Raw genomic sequence first — 17,907 nt, 5'->3', positions numbered from 1 at the left:
AACAAGGTGAGTAGCTCGGGCCACTGATCCCTTCATAAGTTGCTTGATCAAATCTTTTCTGGTTCCTCAAAAATGTGTTGCTTTGTAACCTTTGGATGGTCATTGAATTCTCAACTTGGAAGCCAACCTACATGGAAAGCACTTATTTGTGGTATTGCAGCATCTATAATAGAAGGCTATGAAGTCGACACTTGATGAGGTTCAAAGGTTAGCACTATAAAAGGTTGTAGAACTAATGTTTCAATTAAAAGGTTCCACATTGAGCTAACCAAAGAAAAGCTACAACTAACTCCTTGGGCTAAAGAATATCCAGCAAGAAGCTCATTGAAAGTTTCCATCGCTACAAGAGCTTTGCTCTTTCTTATTTCATCAACCTTCTCAATCTTCTTTAGATGAGGGAGAGATGAAGATTTCTCCAAGTCGATCATGGCTATTTGGTATTTGTTTCTCAACACCAACATTCTAGTAATGTCCTAGGTAGAAAGCTTTTTAGTTTAATCCAAAAGAATAAAGAAAACCAAACTAAATGACACTTCATGAACTCTAGAAGGTATAGATTTTTTTTTTCTATAGAAAAAAAATTTTATTCGAGTTGAATCACTGACTTAGTAGAAAATTTATTTCGTTCACTTTCTCTTTTGTAGTTAGCTTCTAAAGATGTGAAGAATCATAATACTAAATGTACACACATATATCATCTAGGCCCATATTAATATTAAACTAGACAGAAAAAGGATTGACTTAACCAAAAACAGTGATTTCACAAAACGTCTCCAATTCACTAAATGATGCGAAGTAGTTAACTTGTCAACCCATGGGAACCTCAAAAAGTCCACCAGAGTCTACTAAGCCCTAAGGAGGATAGGACAACACCCCCGAAGCTCAGCTTATCCAAACTAATTTTACTAACTCATGATTTTCTCTTGGCTAAAGTAGTAACCACCTTTGTATATGATGATGATATTATTCAAGCAAAGATTCTTGCTAATATATGCCATTGAATCAACCATAATACATGCTAGTGAATAAAAGCATATTTAATCATAACTACGACTATGCTCCTTATGTAAATAAATGATAAAAAAGTCATGAATATTTACCATATAACTTCTATAATGTCAAACCTAAGGTCTAAGCCTAGAAAATGGGATATATATATATATATAAGTTCTCTCCCTCTAGTTTCATAGTTAATCTTGCAGATAAAGTCCATGTGTTAAACACAAATAAAAATTGATCCAACTTTCTAGACTAATATTAAGGTTTTCACAAAGAATGTCTTTTATATTAACTATTTTCCTAACTTCCAAAAAACATAGAAATACCTCATGAAAAATACAATCATGTAAGTGTTCAATTTTCAAGAATATTTGAATGTCAATAAATCCCTTTTTTTATCATCATATTCAAAATTTTATGGTTAAAATTTGGTCAAATACCATCTAAATTTTCAGACATATTTCATCAAATAAAACAATCCTCTCTGCAACCTCTTATTTACTTACTCTCCAGAAATTCTCAGATCACCTCTGACCACAATCGATCCATCGCTACAACGATTAGTCACAAACAATCCATCATTGCCGGCGACCAGCAGTTGCCATCAAGCAGAGATAACTAAGAGAAGGATTAATACATAAATTTTACACAAAAAAGTTCTCCGATCCTTTACAAAATAGCAAAGTAATTTTTATGGCCAAGATTCCAACTACAGTAATTATGAAATAAAAATGTTCTTATTTTTTTCTTACTCTTCCAATATAATTTTTTTTTAAGTTTTAGTTGGCTGAATCCTCTTTCGTATACCGACTCGACGGCGCCAAGCATCGAGCAGAAAATGTGGGAGCAAAGAAGCAAATCCCCATTGAATTGCATGCGACCAATAAGGAGTGCAGAGTTGCTCATAGCCTATGCAACGAACCGATGCCTTAGCAAATTTATCTGGTGATGGAATGAAGGTGGAAGGCTGTTCGATGGAAACCATCTTGGTTGCTACGTAGAAGGGGATCTGCATCAAATAGCCAATGCAAAAAGGTTCAATTTTGTTTCCTTTGATGCATGGATGATCAGAGAGGAAAAACAAGGATGAAGATTGAAGAGTCTACTTCGCTATGCTTTTGTTTGTGACTATCAAATTTTTATCATCTTATATTTTTTAGTTTCGCCAAATTCTCGGCATGTGAAAATATGGATTGTCAAATGCAAAATTAAATTAAAATGAACCATTTTGAAGAAATATACAAAGAAATGGCAAGCAATGTTGAGATATGCGTCCAGCTACCAAAACAACTATCAAGTTTCGGAGAAGTTATTATGTGCAGATACTGAACGGAGAGAACCGTTCGGATTTGCTGCGTTTTGCAAAAGAGCAGTAAAAGAGCAAAAAATATTCAATTATGAATGCATTTTTATTGCACTTTTGCTGCTCTACTCCAAAGCGCAATAAAAGCCCAACAAATATTCAATTATTTAGTAAATATTTGCTGTCCTTTCGTAAAGGCATAGCAAAATGACAGTAAAAGCACAGCAAATCCGGACAATTCTCTCCCTGTCGGTGTCCACACAGAATAATTAGTCAAAGTTTGGAGGCACTCGCTCCCAAGTCAAGATTACCCCGAGTTATCCCACTATTGTTGGAATTTTTATTGCGTCCTCCCACCTGACGTAGAGATACGTCCTCCCATCCCTAAAAAACTCGGTTTTTGCTCGGTATTGCTAGCTATTATTTGATATTAACGAAGAATATCATCATATGAAGACAAATACCAAGTTATACCGAGCTATACCGAGCAATACCGAGCTATACCGAGCAATACAAAAAAATACCTAGTTTTTCCTTGAAAAAACTTGGTATTGCTCGGTATAGCTCGGTATTGCTCGGTACAGCTCGGTATAGCTCGGTATAACTTGGTATTTGTCTTCACATGATGATATTCTTTGTTAATACCAAATAATAGCTAGCAAAAACCGAATTTTTTAGGGGTGGGAGGACGTATCTCTACGTCAGGTGAGAGGACGCAATAAAAATTCCTATTGTTGAGGCCACTGCTATGTGCCCTTCACAAAGAGAAGGGCTAGAGCTTCTTGCATAGGCATATAATGATCGTGTTGACGAGACACTTCCATCCCACAGGAAGAGACCACTTTTAGATCATTTCTCCACCCAAGAAGCCGAGCACTAATCACTTAAATCTCCCACGACCATTAATGCAGCAGGCATTACTGATGGAACAAGTTATGTTATGTGTCGATGGGGAGGAGAACAAATTATTCCAGAAGTTGACAAAAAAAAAAAAAAGCAGAAGAAAGATGATCGGGCTGTTCTTTCTTCTGCTCAATAAAGTTCTCAATAATATGCTCTACTATAATTCTTTTGTCCCTCTTAAGGAGGAGGGAGAATGGTTGAGGAAGGTGAGGGGAAGTTTAGGATAAACTAACTAAACAGAAGATATAACCAAACTCTTTAGAGATCAATTTTGCGTTAAGTAAAAAATTGATAATGATAGCAACACAAGATAAGCATATGTCAGCTCACTTCAAAAGGGTATATAGTATGTCAAATGTATGCCTATTCACAAGAAAAACTCATTAGTATTGGTGGTCCATGAGAGCAAGTTTAATGATTAAAAGATTTCCTAAAATTGACATGACTTCTAACAAAACAAGTGTAGCATGTGTTCTTTAGGAATTTTGAAGATGGTGCACAATCTACTAATGTAAAATTTATTGAATTTAATCTAGATTTAAAAGATGACAACAAATTTTGAAGATGACGACGAATTAATTTTATTTTGCGGCAGAATTTTCCACCGCAAAAACCTGACTTTCCTGTATTGTTAAAGCCCAACATGTCATAGTTTGGAGCATTTCTAGACTCCAGACCTCTTAATAAAATATACCTCATAATCAAATAAATCATATCTTACCTAAAGTAGGTAGGGGAAAATCTCTAAAACTGCTAATAATTTTTCTAAAAATTTATTCAGGTTTATAAATTCGCTGTAAAATATGATTTATGTAATTTGAGATGACAAGTCATCCAATAACAAAAATAAAAATTTCAAATCTATAGTTTATTTCCCCATGCATCTCAAGAGATTACCTAATATCTTACTAACCACTTATATTCTCCCATTAATTTAGGAATGTAATGCAGATAAAAATTTATATTTTATTCTTATGATAATCCCTAATCCTTTTATATTTAAGAAATTAAATGAACATCCCTATCAGAGATAATGATTGATGATAATCCATGAAGACTAATAATTTCTTTCAAAAAGCTTGGTAATATATAAGACATCATTAATTTTATGATAAGGCAAAAAATGTTTTATTAGAGAAAACATATAAAAATAAAAATAAAAATGCTTTTAAATTCTCTAGGAGGTGTCCTAGATAGTCCTATGAAGAAAACTATAAATATATCGTTCAAACAATGTGAAGTAAAGCAGTTTTGGCAGTAAGAAAAGAGGAAGTCAGCAGCAAGGAAAGTGGCAGAAAGGTTTAAGGCATGCATGTGTGAGCTTCATGCTAAATAGAGAACAATATATAAAATAAGGGGTGGTAGGGGCAATTGGTTAATAAGTAATTCAAGTTTAAAAAAAATAAAGAAGATCAAACACACTATTATTTTAGGCTTAGACCTCATATATATTGAAGCAAGGTACCCCTCACACTATGTTAGCACATGCTTCATATTTGAGGCTTTGGGGCATACCCTCAAAGCTAGCTAAAATTATAACTTTGCATTGATTTGCACCTAAAATTATTCAATTTTAAACAATGCTATTAGCGACACAGTTTAACCTATGTTTAGTTGGATTGGCCAGGTCAACTTTAGAGGTGATATTACCCAACTTTAATTTGAGTGTGGGAGAATATGATCTCCATCACTTGCTATTGAGAATTACAAAAAAAAAAAAAGTTTGAGATTGAAATGCATATAATGAAAGCTAAAAATAAACCAATATTCAACTTATTCAAGAAGACCTTTTAAGATCCTAAATTCTAGTTGAATTGTGACGCCCCAGGCATCCATAGTGAAAGGATTCGTCTGACATTCTGATCGAACTCCATTCCAGTTGCCTTGCTCGGACCTGAAATTGTTAACCACATATAATGAGCTTAAATAGCCCAGCAGGTCACCAAAGCCTACAACTGAAATCAAAGCACGGTACTGCTATCAATATGCATGTCAGATATGCATCATAGCCAATACCATCATAGTTATCACTTTCAAAGCCTGCAATGTAACAACGCATGTACTGCATCAAGGACTATGCCATACCTAAACATGCATTAAAACTGTCAGATCAACATCTTTGTCAAAATAAAACTTATGTCATAATAACACTTTACCACAATAAAGCCTATATTATAGTAAGTCATCCAAGACATCTCTGTATTACAGCAAGGCATACGTCGCTAGCAAGAACTACACTACCACTGAAAGCCACATCACAAAACATGAGATCAACCCACACCAAAACTACCTTCAGTTATGCTAAACATCATCTTATATAGTAACTACAAATAATAATATAAACATATATTAATAGTATACAACTAAGGGAAGAGTAATACCTTGTCGACCTTTTCTAACTAGGAGAAGCTATATAGCTAAATAGGAAATCTCCAATAATTCTTTTTCTTTATTAGATAATCTATGTAAAAAGACTTTGAGCCTTACTTGTATACTTTACTAAACTGCTTGTGAGTGTGATATGGGTGATATATCAAGTTAAATTCAAGTAAATTTGTCTTAACCCAAAATATTATAATTTTGACTTGAGTAAATAGTGTTTAATTTCAGTCGAGTTTCAAGTTTAAATCAATAAAAAATCTATTAATTTTATAATATATTGTTTAATCATTACTAATGATTATCATATATCTCATCAAATTCAAATTATATATGTAAAGATATGTTCTAAAATATATTGAATATAAATGCATATTTTTGTGCATATACAAATCACGATATCTATATGGCCCACTTTGCTGCAGATCTGACAGGTCATTCATTTAACATTGGGAAGATGATATCCACGACCAGTTGTGCTATTGTTGCGTGTGAAGGGTTGTTTGGGAATAAAGCAACAACCATGGGGAAAATGAGGGCAAGCAGAAAGTGGACCACGAGAAGAATGACATCTAGTTGTATAGAGAGCAAGAACACAACTTGGAAGAGATAAATCTTTGTAAAGCTCATTTTGTAGATTAATTTCCTCACTGCATTACAGGGAATACAAGTCATCAAGACTAATGAGATTAATAGTTGTATGAATGATTTTTTTGAAGGTGTGATATGATGGAGGCAAGCCACTGAGGATATATAAGATGATATCCTCCGTATCAATGTGAGAACCAACAACAACAATATTGTCCACTAAGGCTTTGATGTGAGCAAGTATTGGGTCATGGTGTTGTCATTCATGTTGATGTGATGAAGTTCATTCTTAAGTTGAATGACATGAGGTCTATTGGTTGGTTACGTTGAAGTTGCTTTTTAAGAGTAATCCATCTTTCATGAGTGAAGTGTAGGTTAAGAATATAATGAAAAATGGAAGGAGATATGATAGATAATTTGTTGAGACCATATTTTGATTTGTATGTTTCCATAAGTGATAATTTGGGTTGTACGAGATTTTGCCAATAGAGGAGGTAATTTGCTCTGGTGGGCAAATTTGTCTACTAGTTAAAAACCCTTCAAATCCATTTGCAAGGAACATTTTGTAGATTTGTAGCTTCCATATTGGGTAGTTTTCATTGTTAAGATGAATGTTAAGAATGAGCTTGAGGTTTTGCATGAGAAATCTTAGTGATGAGGACATCGAAGATCAACGGCTACGATCATGTCTATTTATTTTGACATATTTTATGTATTTGATTTATTAGTGTTTTTTTTCCTTTTCTACCCTCACTTGAGGGCTTTATCTTATGTTTGCCCTAGGGGCAATTGTGTATTTTTATTTTCCTTCATGTATTTGGCTATTTAAGCATTCTCCCTCCTCTTAGAGAGGGGAGGATGATTAATATGAAATTTTCAGTTTGTGCTTATGGATCTCTTTGTGAGTTCTAAGTTTTTCTCTTTGGATGATCTCTTAGTGAGTTCGTGAGAGGAGAGGCCCAAGTGGGGCAAAAGCAATACCCGTCAATCTTGGTGGATTCCAAGGTTTGCGGTTCTCTTATCTTGCTTTTCTTTTATTTTCTTTTTTTTTTTCTTTCTTTTCTTGCATCGAATCCCCTCCCCAATCTTCCCACCCGCCGGCCTCCTACTCCCCTTCCCCTTCCCCTCCTCACAAAACCGAGCCCACCTTCACTGGTCCACCGCCCCCTTAGTCGCCCAAACCGCCGGTCACAAGTCCAGCCGCCGGCCAGCCCTCCCCTCTCCTCCTCCACTTGTTCCACCCGCCGGTCCACCCACCATAATCCTTCAAATTCGAATTTTGAAATTCAAATTCTATCATAAATACTTTCCTAAATTATCTCTATGTAATTTAGGAGGGAATCCTTGTTAAGATCATCTCCATAGCTGCCCGCCTACTTTTCCACTTCAATATCCAAGTGCCTGTGCAGCCAACAAGAGGAAATCGCTGAAAAATCCCCTCTCTAGCTTACTATCCAGATCCCTGGACAGGTTCCGTAAGCTGAACCTGAATATTGGAGCCTTGAAAACTGCTGTCCAGACTCTGCCAATTGCTGTCCAGAGAAATTCTACTTCTCTTCCTGCTGTTCAGCTGGTCGGGGAATCTTCGTGTGCTGTCTTGAAGGTTCAGATTGCTGCCCACAATACCAAGAAGGTTCTTGGTTGCCGTCCACTTCTTCTCCAGCACCCAAACCGTCGCTGAAGCTTCATATCTTCTATTTCTTTGGAGTTTCCAAGTGCTGGAATTGCTATCCAGGTCTGTGAAGTTGCTGTCCAGAATTATTTCATGTGCCAAATTGCTGTCCCGACCCTCATTGCCACTGTCTGAGACGTTCATAGCTGCTGTCCATCCATTTTGGTTGACCTTCCATGACTTTCCCGCTGTCCAGAAGGTCTCTAATCGCCATCGTGAAGGCTTCCAACCCTGAAGTTGCTGTTCACTCTTCCCCAAGTTCATAATCGACCACACTGGAACATCGTAACTCCCCTTCTTTGGGTAAACTCTCCCTCCAAACTCTCTTATCTTCCTAGTGCACTTACTACTTGTGGTTATATGTTGATTCACGACAAACGTGCTAATTCTTCTCCGTTAAAGCCTAGTAATTAGAAGAGTTGAGTGAGGGATCTCCTTGTAGTGACTAGTCTTAGTGTTAGCATTGGGATTTATGGTTGAAAACCAATCATGTATGCAACGTTGCATTAATTGACTAGTTTGCAATCTTAACTTCAACGCATGTGATTTAGCCTAAGCTTATTTTATCACCTTATCGTTTTATTTTGTCGTTTATCATCAAGATAAAGCTTATAATTATTGTGCTCTAAAAATTAAGCGTGTAAACTTCCTTAATCCAATCATCCGTGCATGTACGTTTTACATCACTTAGTGAAGAAAGTATGTTGAAGTTGGCCATGGAGGAAGAGTGACGAAACAAGTTGAGCAGATGAGGCAGCGTTTTATTCTACCATTTGCAAGTAGTGAAAGAGTACATGTTAAGCTTAGTGCCATGATATCATGAAGAAAGGAAGATGCCGAAATATAGTAAAGACACACATAGAGAGAGAGAGAGAAAGAGAAAGTTCTCCTGAAACAATAACTTTATATTCATATTGAATTAAAGAGCTTGTGGTTTATATATATATTGCATTTGTGTATTAAGATACACAAGTATAAGTCTATATTATATATTGAGAAAATTTTGATTTCAATCAAATTAATTTCTAATGAGCTATTTTTCGTCTATTAAAATTCATATGATTATCAAACAAGCTTAGAACATAATAATCAAACTCTTTGTAACATTGAGAAAATGACAAAAACCTTCACTTATACCTCACAATATAACTTATTCAATTTAATGATGAAAGTTTTAAATCAAAAAAATCTACCAATCACTATCTATCTTTTCAGGGTGTTCCTATATATTCTACATTTGTTCCATTGTTATAATTAGAACAATGCATGAAGCCATGAAACACTAGTTTATGCGAAAGCAGATGGGAAAAAAAGCAAACCTGGCACTGCACATCGATTCCCATTCTCTTGTACTCAACATACAATGATCTTGAAAATTGGTTGGTGTACCTAAAAACAAGCAAGGAATAAAAATAAAACCATTACATGACACTTAAGGCATTAAGTAAAAATAAAATTTTTAATTTTTAATTCCTATATCATATAGAAAGTATAATTTATTTTTTTATTTAGACAGAAATATGTACACCATAAAAAAAAAAAAACATACGAAAAATAGGAAGCATCAGATTTTATGATTAAAATCAATTAAAAGAAAAATTATAAGATATTGCTCAATCAGAAAATCTCCACTAATTTTGGTCTCTATCTTTATTAGTTTAAGGCATCTTTTAGGATAGCGTATTTACTATTTTTTAATAAAAAAATTTCAGATTGAAATTATCATTAAAAGTTTATTTTAGAAATCAGTAAAAAAAGTTATCTCAAATTAAATCTAAGATTTCATTTGAAACAACTTTTTAGTGCTTCTTAAAACAGCTTTTTAATACAAAACTTTTTAAGATTCATTTGAGACAACTTTCTTACTATTTATGAAGCAGCTTACTGTACATTTTTTTTTAATTTAATTTTTTTTTTTTACAAAAAACTACTTTAGAAAGTTAAAAAAAAAAAAACTGTCCCAAATTAAGTTAAGTCTGTACTAATTAAGAATAAGCATCACATAATTTTTGATGAAATATTATGTTGTCCTTTGCAAATCAATATATTATTATATAATTGAGTGACTATTAAGGTTTCATTTGAGACAATTTTTTTATTGTTTCTTAAAGTGATTTTATAATACAAAAATTAAAAATTTTGTACTAGAAAATTGCTTTAAGAAGCAGTAAAAAACCATCTCAAACGAAGCCTAAGAATTCATTTGGATCAGCTTTTTTAATGCTTCATAAAATAATTTTTTAATAATTTGTTTTTTATTTTTATAAAAATAAATTTATTTTAAAGAATAATAAGAAAATTATTTCAATCAAAACCTGAATTTGACGTGTACGATAGCAGATGCATAAATCAAAAGAGGACAAAGCTCTGTCAAACGGCAACTCCGAGATTTGAACCGTAAGGACCAACGGTGTGATCTCCGAGATTTGAGCCAACATTCATTCCCATAGTCAAATGTAATTATATATTCTAAGAGCCATCGCACATAGAAGATTTTGACTTAGGCAAGAAAAACAAGTTTTTTTTTTTATTTTTTTGGTAGAAAAAATAAGATAATTCAAGCATAATAGAATATAAAACTTCATCTATTTTAAATATATAAATTGTATTTCTTATGATAGAGTTCTATAAATGATTTGAAATTTAATAAACTGCAGAAACTATATTTTCAGCGTATTCAATAATTTTTATTTGTGAAAAAAAAATAAAAAAAGAATTTATGGGTGATCGAACATAAAAATTGATAAAAGTGCAAATTACAGTAATTTGTATGCATAATAATTGAAAATCATATAAAAAAATAAACCTTTAACAAATTTGATAAAAATATATTGATTAAAATTTGATAATGATAAATTTTAAAATGCTTAATTAGCCTTATGCTAAAATAAATGAATATAAGAAATAATTGATTGCTCGTATATTATATTTATTTTAAAAATAAATTTAAAATTTTAAAATTCACCTAAATTAAAAAAAAAAATTGATTATTATAACCCAATTTTGCTCTTGAGCTTTTCATGCTACATAAAATAATATAAATTTTTTTTATATTAAAATGCGAGTCGCTTCAATCTCTTAATAGTTTTATTTGAATGGACCAACAAAGGCCATCCATCCATGCAACCCTCTTTAATATGTATATTAATAATGTACTCACACACAACTTTCCTTGGCCTATTGGTTGAGAGCTAAGGCTTCCAACAAAAAGGTCTAAGGTTCGAGTCTCTGTGTATGTGTTGTGTGTGAGTTTGCCTTAAATGACCTAAATGTCCAAAAAAAAAATAATGTACTCACGCTTTGGTTGCTGCGTAGACGGCGTAAAACGGGAACGACGGCACCGCCACCGAAGAAGCCGAACCGACATTGACGACGGCGCCGCGCCGTCGGCTCACCATCCCCGGCAGAACTACTTGGGTGACGTGGCTCATCCCCTCCACGTTCACTCTCACCACTTCCCTCCACACCCTCTCCTCCACCTCATGGAAATACGCGGCGCCGGGATAGGTCACACCGGCGGAGTTTATCAGCACACCCACCTCCACGCCGGCGATGGTCTGTCGCAGCCTCTCCGCCCCACCGCAGTCGCCTCCGAGCGCCAGGTCCCAAACCACGGTCTTCACATGGGTGTCATGAAACTTTGCGAGTATAATATCCGAGGCTTTCTTCAGCTTGGCCGGGCTCCTCCCGACGAGTAAGAGGTGCATGCCCCGGCGAGCGAGTTCGACGGCGATGGCGCGGCCGATGCCGTCAGTTGCCCCGGTGACGACGGCCCATGGGCCGTAGGCCCGTTTGAGATCCTTGGCTGGGCGGAGGAAGGTTGCGTAGAGCCAGTGGAGAATAGGAAGGGAGAGTTTGAGGAGGGAGATGAGACCGAGAAAGGACAGGAGGAGAAGTGAATTGGTCACCTCCATCTTTGACCTTCTCGGACTTAGCGGATACAATTGAAGGGAAAACGCTCGGCTAAGATCTAATATAGTAATATGTTTTTTAATATTTTACTCATTTAATATATTACAGAATAATAATAAGTAGTTTAATAATATTAAAAACAGGGGATTTAAATAAAAAAATTGACTTTATATATATCATTATCAGGGGCGGAACCAACCTTTCATCTTAGGGGGGGCAAAAATTTTCTTAGTATAATAGACTAATATAAAAAAAGGACATAATTCAAAGTGAAATATTGTATTCCATTATGATAGGAAAATTGAAAATCAATACAATTTTATCAATCTATTTTGCATTTTTTTATAATATTGGATAACATCTTCATTGGGAATCAAATCAAATACAGTAATTATGTGTAGCTAGATAACTAGATAAGCATCATGAAAAATCAAAGTACTTATATATAACTTCAATTATACAGGAATTAAAAATCAAAATTTCGGCAGATGAACTGATGAGGCGAAGAAAACAACGATAGAAGCAAAGAAATGGGCGGAAGAACGGAAGAAATGTCGAAGAAGACTTACCAGAGCACTTAGATTGATATAACGACAATCATAATAGCTATAACATGAGTGCTTATAAGTTAGATAAAAAGAGTGCAATTCGAGACATAATACAACATAGTATAATTTGAAAATATAACATAGAGAGTGTAATTCAAGAGATGTAACACAACATTCATAACACTACAAATGAAGATTGATAATCTAACATTGGATGAATGAAGTAAGAAAAGTACATAAGCAACCATAACTTATTGAATCAATTTTTATAGTGAAGAAAATCAATGCACATTGGATTAACAAAAGAATTGTCATGCAATCTTTCTTCAATGGGCCTATAGATCTATGTTGTTGTAACATAAAGAAAAACATAAATGATCCTTGTAGAATTATATGCAATGTGCAACTTTTAGAAAAATTGTATTTAAAATCATGCATGTATATGACGCATTGTATTGCATATACTCCACAATCACCTCTACAAATAAGATTTAAAGCACTCATCGATTTTTAGTTGTTAGAATTACTTAAGTTACTAAAATATTTGTTAAAATTTCAAATAAATTAGCTTACTATAGGATTGGGGACCTCATATGTGGTGGCCTTCCTTCACTTTCAAGGAGAACTCAAGCAAAAAAATTAATGCATGTTGTTAAATGAACCTATCATCTCAAGAAACCTTAGAAAGTATTTATAGAAAAACTCATTTTTCCTACAAGGCCTATACTGAGTTGCAAGAGGGTTCAGAGTTATACAATAGCATAACCTTCATAAGAAGTGAGATCTTGCAAATTATCTAATTTATTTTATTTAAATTCATTAATAAATATTTGAGTTATGCAATAAGAAGTGAGATCAAGAGGGGTTAGAACTCTGGCGGTGGTCGAGGAGTTATTCCCTCTTATCATTCTCTTCTTTTTCACTTCTCTTGCTTGGGTCCCCTCTCAAGAGAAATGAGGGGTCTATTTATAGATTTTTTGGAGTGGCATGGCTCGTAATTAGATGAGAGATCAGGGGCAAATATGGAGTTGTTCGGATGAACGGTCGATATTGAATCCTTCGATCATTGACCGTTTATCAGGCATTAATTTGAAGGTCTTAATGAGTTCGGAATTCGGCGATCTTAGGCTCGTTGGATTGTCTCGTCAAGCCACTCGATTTGACCATAAGCTTGTCAAGTTCGGAGACCGTTTGATAACTCAAATTGTGGTACGAACTTTCTAACAGGGCTTTGGGTCCTTGATTTGGACTCATTTGGGCTTGGATTGAGTTGAATTTGGTGTCGTTGGGTTCGCATTTCCGAGACGCTTAGTTTGACTGTAAGTTTATTGAAATCGGAGTTCAGGTGATCCCGAATTTAATTTTTTGAAATTTTCGACTCGATTTTACCTCGAGATTCCTGCCCGATCAAGATAATTTTTTGAGGATATATCAATCTCTTTAAAAAATATGTTGTATGTTAAAGAAATTATGAGTTGTTAATGGAATTTCTTTTGATAGCATAAGTTAAAAAAAAAATTCTTTAAGAAAGTCATATATATAAATTTATGTTAATTTAAATTTATAAAAAAAAATTAATTATATATACTTAAAAAATATATGTGTAATTTAATCTTTTATAATAAAATCACTAAAACTAAACTCTTAAATAAACAATTTAAATCTGCTTTTAAGTATTAATAAACACGTAAAAAATATTAGCCAAACAACATATCATTATTAAAACTCCATTTTACTAAACTTCTTTTTATCAATCCCTTGATAAAATTCATTTTTTCATAAGCTTAAACCAAATCAAATAAAACCATCATCTATTATCACCATTATTCACCATACACATATTATTAACATCATCATCATTATTCACCATGTACATATTATTAACATCATCATCACACCATATACGTTCGTCTGTAAGTACATATCAGTATTTGATCTGTCAGATTTGGCACATGACATGAGCCATGCATTCATGAGCGGAATTTACACCATATCGTACGTGAAAGCCAATTAATTACTCTCCATCTCCACCAGTGCGTAGTAAATCTTGTGGTAGTTGGCCGGTTCTATTTTAAGTCCGTGATATTTTTTACTGAGCCAACCTCAACGGAAAGGAGGACGGCGAGTATTTAAAAAAGGTGCTTTCGCATAAAACTTGGAGAGAGGATACGGACACTCAGAAGCATTGAAGAGGATAATTTATGGCAGTCCGGCCGGTGGACCTTTTCCCCATGCTTTTGATGAGTGGGATTTGCTTCTTTTCACATGTAGCAACTTGTCTTTTGATCAGTGGTGTCAAAAATAGTTTTTTAGGTTGGATTCGAGATTAACTCGGAACCCGTTGTCAACTGACTTGATCTAAATCCAACCCGGTTATAAAAACTGGTTGGGAATTCGAATCAGAATCCGACTTAGTTCAAGTTTGGGTCAACATGAATTGACCTACCAACCCAGATATATCCCGTTCGCGCGCTTATTCGACCAAATCACTAGCGGAAGAAAGGAAGATGGCCAAATCCTATCCCGATGGGTTTTCTCCGATGAGGAAGACGGCCAAAGAAAGAAGGGAAGATGGACAGAGAAGAATATCACTACGAAAGGTAGCTATTTTTCTTTTCTTCGCGCTCTTATCCGTTAGATATTTCCTCTTTGGACGTAAGGATAACCGACGACAACGAGAAATTGCTTGTTGCTCGGTTTTTCCGTTCTTTCGCTTATTCGACCAAATCCCGTAAATCCACCATAACGATGGCGACGGGAGCTTGCTCGCTTCAAAGGTGTTGATCCGGGTCAACCTAGGTTGATATCAGGTTGTTGAGTCAACTCGAATCCAACCCGGTTTTACAAATGGGTCGAAATCCCGAACACGGCCCGTATGACAAACGAGTTGACCTGAGCCTGAAATTTTCCTGGTCAGATTCGGATAGGGTCAGATTATGACACCTCTACCTTTGATGAAGGATTTTTAAAGTTTTTAATCATTTGAATATTAATTAAAAGATTTTGAATATAAATTTTAATATTGATGAAATAGAAATAATGAAATATAAAAATTATTTAAATCACTAAATCCTGAAATCAAAGTAAAAGATTATACCTTGTTTTGAATGAATTTAATAGCCGATCAGATCAAATATCTTTCTGGATTAAATCCATATTAAATTTATTTAAATCCTATTTATGAGGTTTAATAAAATTGCTTACGTTAAATTATACTTTAATGCTGCCAGTCCAAAAGAAAATTTAATTTTTATCAAGAGAGTTTATTTCAATTAAGATTATTAATGAGAATGGGGAAATCTCTTGGTCATAGGACCCCTAACATATCAAATGAGTGATTTTTTTGCTCTTTTTTTTTTGATAAATTTTAATAAATTAACGGGAAAATTTTCAAGATATTTCATGATTGTGAGAAAATAATACTTTTATCAAATATCAAAATGTAGTAAATAAATAAAATATTTCATTTTGATATTCAATAGAATTATATGATTTATACAATTTTTATATTTAAATATTAATATGTCACCTATATTAATATTAACTAATATGATAAATAGTCCTTAATAGGCAACACCAAACCAAATTAATTAAATAAGTTTACTATTATTCTTTAAAAAATATAACAAAGCTATTGAGTTTCATTTTTTTTAATTACGATGATCCGGTTAAGAGATTAGATGTATTAGATTTAACCCGTTTTAAGAAAGTAAAAGTTGACATAAAAAGACTTTATTAGAAAGTATTAGAAATAATTTTTTTTTCAATTAAATTTAAATGAAAATTTGATTTTAAATAGGATATAATGAAGAAAAAATTTTTATATACCCACCTCACGTACAAGGATAAAAGCTTCACGTTGTTGTTGTTGCTATAATATATAGGTTATTGAAGCTCCCACCTAAATAAATAAATAATAATTATTAAAATTCTATTTAGAGAGTATAATTATTTCAAACAATTGTAAAATAAATAATACACATTAACAAAAATAGAAAAAAAAATTGAATAGAGATAAAATGATGGAGAGAATGAAGTGATGTCTCAATCACTTTATTATTATTATTATTATTAATTCACTCTGCCACTTTGTTGCATGTGATATCATTGAATGTTTAATCAGATCTAACATGAGGACTTTGGATTGAGGTACAGGTTATCGGTAGCCTTCAGTCTCATGAAGCAAGGAATAATTATTAGGTGCGGAGTGCAGATGGGGAGAGTACCGTCTGTACAGATACAGGGTATCAAGCGGTACCTAGTGGTACGTATCCAGCGGTACCGAACGGTACCTAGCTGGATTTTATACTAGTGTGCATACGGTTCTCCCGGTCTGCACTCCGCACCTAATAATCTCTCTGAAGCAAGTAGTAGATATTAAATAGATGTTACAGATCTATCAGATTATTAAAAAATCATCTAATGAAAATCACCTTTAATTAATTTTAAAAGAAAAATAATTACCTTCCATTGAAACTATATTGACACTATTAATTTAAAAAATTGAGATTGTACTGAAATATAATCTGAACATCAATTTAGGGATTTTTTTTTTATTTTTATTTTTTAATTTAGGGGGTGTTTGATTGCCTGCAAAGGGAATGTAAAGTTTTAGTGATTAAAAACAGATAGATCGTAAAATTTTGATGTATTTGAAATTTATCTTCTAATTCATTTTTGATATATTTGAAATTTATCTTCTTTTTATAATAAGTTGTGAATGATAAAAGATGTTACTTCAAAACACGTGTAGGCGGCCGAACCGACCGGCCGCCGCCCGCCGCTGCTCGGCGGCGGCGGCACCCCCCGCCGTCCCCCGCCCGTGATCGCCATCCAAAGCACTCCACAGGCCGGACGTCGGCTACAACACACTATAACCTGCCACTTCCACTAACCAACACTGATGCCCACCACAGCAGTCAGCCACCATAGCCGCCGCTTACCACTACCGCCTCCATCCACCACTACCGTCGCCGATCACATTGTTGCTAATGTCGGTCACCAACCACTCTTTTCTTTTTTACTTTACATTGCATTGATTTTACTTCAAACCAAAATAATAATAATAATCACATGCATTCATTTTACAATCATCCAAGCAACTCCAAATTATTTCTTTTACACTGCATTCATTTATCAGGCAACCAAATAATATCTTAAATTTCGAGTCTACCGGGTGGATTTTTCACATGAAGAGTTCATCTTTTATCTCATAGGCATCCCTTCTCAATCTCTCTTATTTTGCAACAGCTTGGGGTGGATCCAACTTCTTTTTTCAAAATGAGCTTTTTTTTTAACGGGGATGGGCAAAGACGCTTATGATTGATAAAATTAGGGCAAAAAAGATTTTTGAGATGAGACAAAATATTCAAAATACCAATATATTTAAAAATATCCCCTTTTATTTTATTTTATTTTTGATATGCCCACCCTCAATACATGGGGGATCCCCCGATGGCAACAGCTACGCTGCTCATCCAATTTTTTAACAAAATTATATATTACTTTCCAAACATTTGCTGATCCTAATAGTTTTCTATATTTCTGTACCATATTTCTTCAGAAATTATAGAGAGATGAGCATGCTGCTTTCCCGTTGAGCT

General features: G+C 34.0%; 1 protein-coding gene across 1 annotated transcript; it reads right to left on the bottom strand.

Annotated features, from left to right (window-relative positions):
* Positions 1-1,618: 1,618 nt before the first annotated feature.
* On the bottom strand, positions 1,619-11,769 carry LOC110093398 (very-long-chain 3-oxoacyl-CoA reductase 1-like). Its single transcript, XM_020818271.2, has 3 exons — positions 11,142-11,769; positions 9,164-9,233; positions 1,619-2,008 (listed from the first exon to the last, which is right to left on the bottom strand). Exons 1-3 carry the CDS (start codon positions 11,756-11,758, stop codon positions 1,772-1,774), a joined length of 924 nt encoding a protein of 307 aa, XP_020673930.1. The 5' UTR covers positions 11,759-11,769; the 3' UTR covers positions 1,619-1,771.
* Between the last annotated feature and the right edge of the window lie 6,138 nt (positions 11,770-17,907).

Source organism: Dendrobium catenatum, unplaced genomic scaffold (genome assembly GCF_001605985.2).
Source record: "Dendrobium catenatum unplaced genomic scaffold, ASM160598v2 fragScaff_scaffold_1038, whole genome shotgun sequence".
In the NCBI taxonomy this organism is placed as follows: domain Eukaryota; kingdom Viridiplantae; phylum Streptophyta; class Magnoliopsida; order Asparagales; family Orchidaceae; genus Dendrobium; species Dendrobium catenatum.
This window is presented reverse-complemented; position numbering and strand designations above follow the sequence as displayed.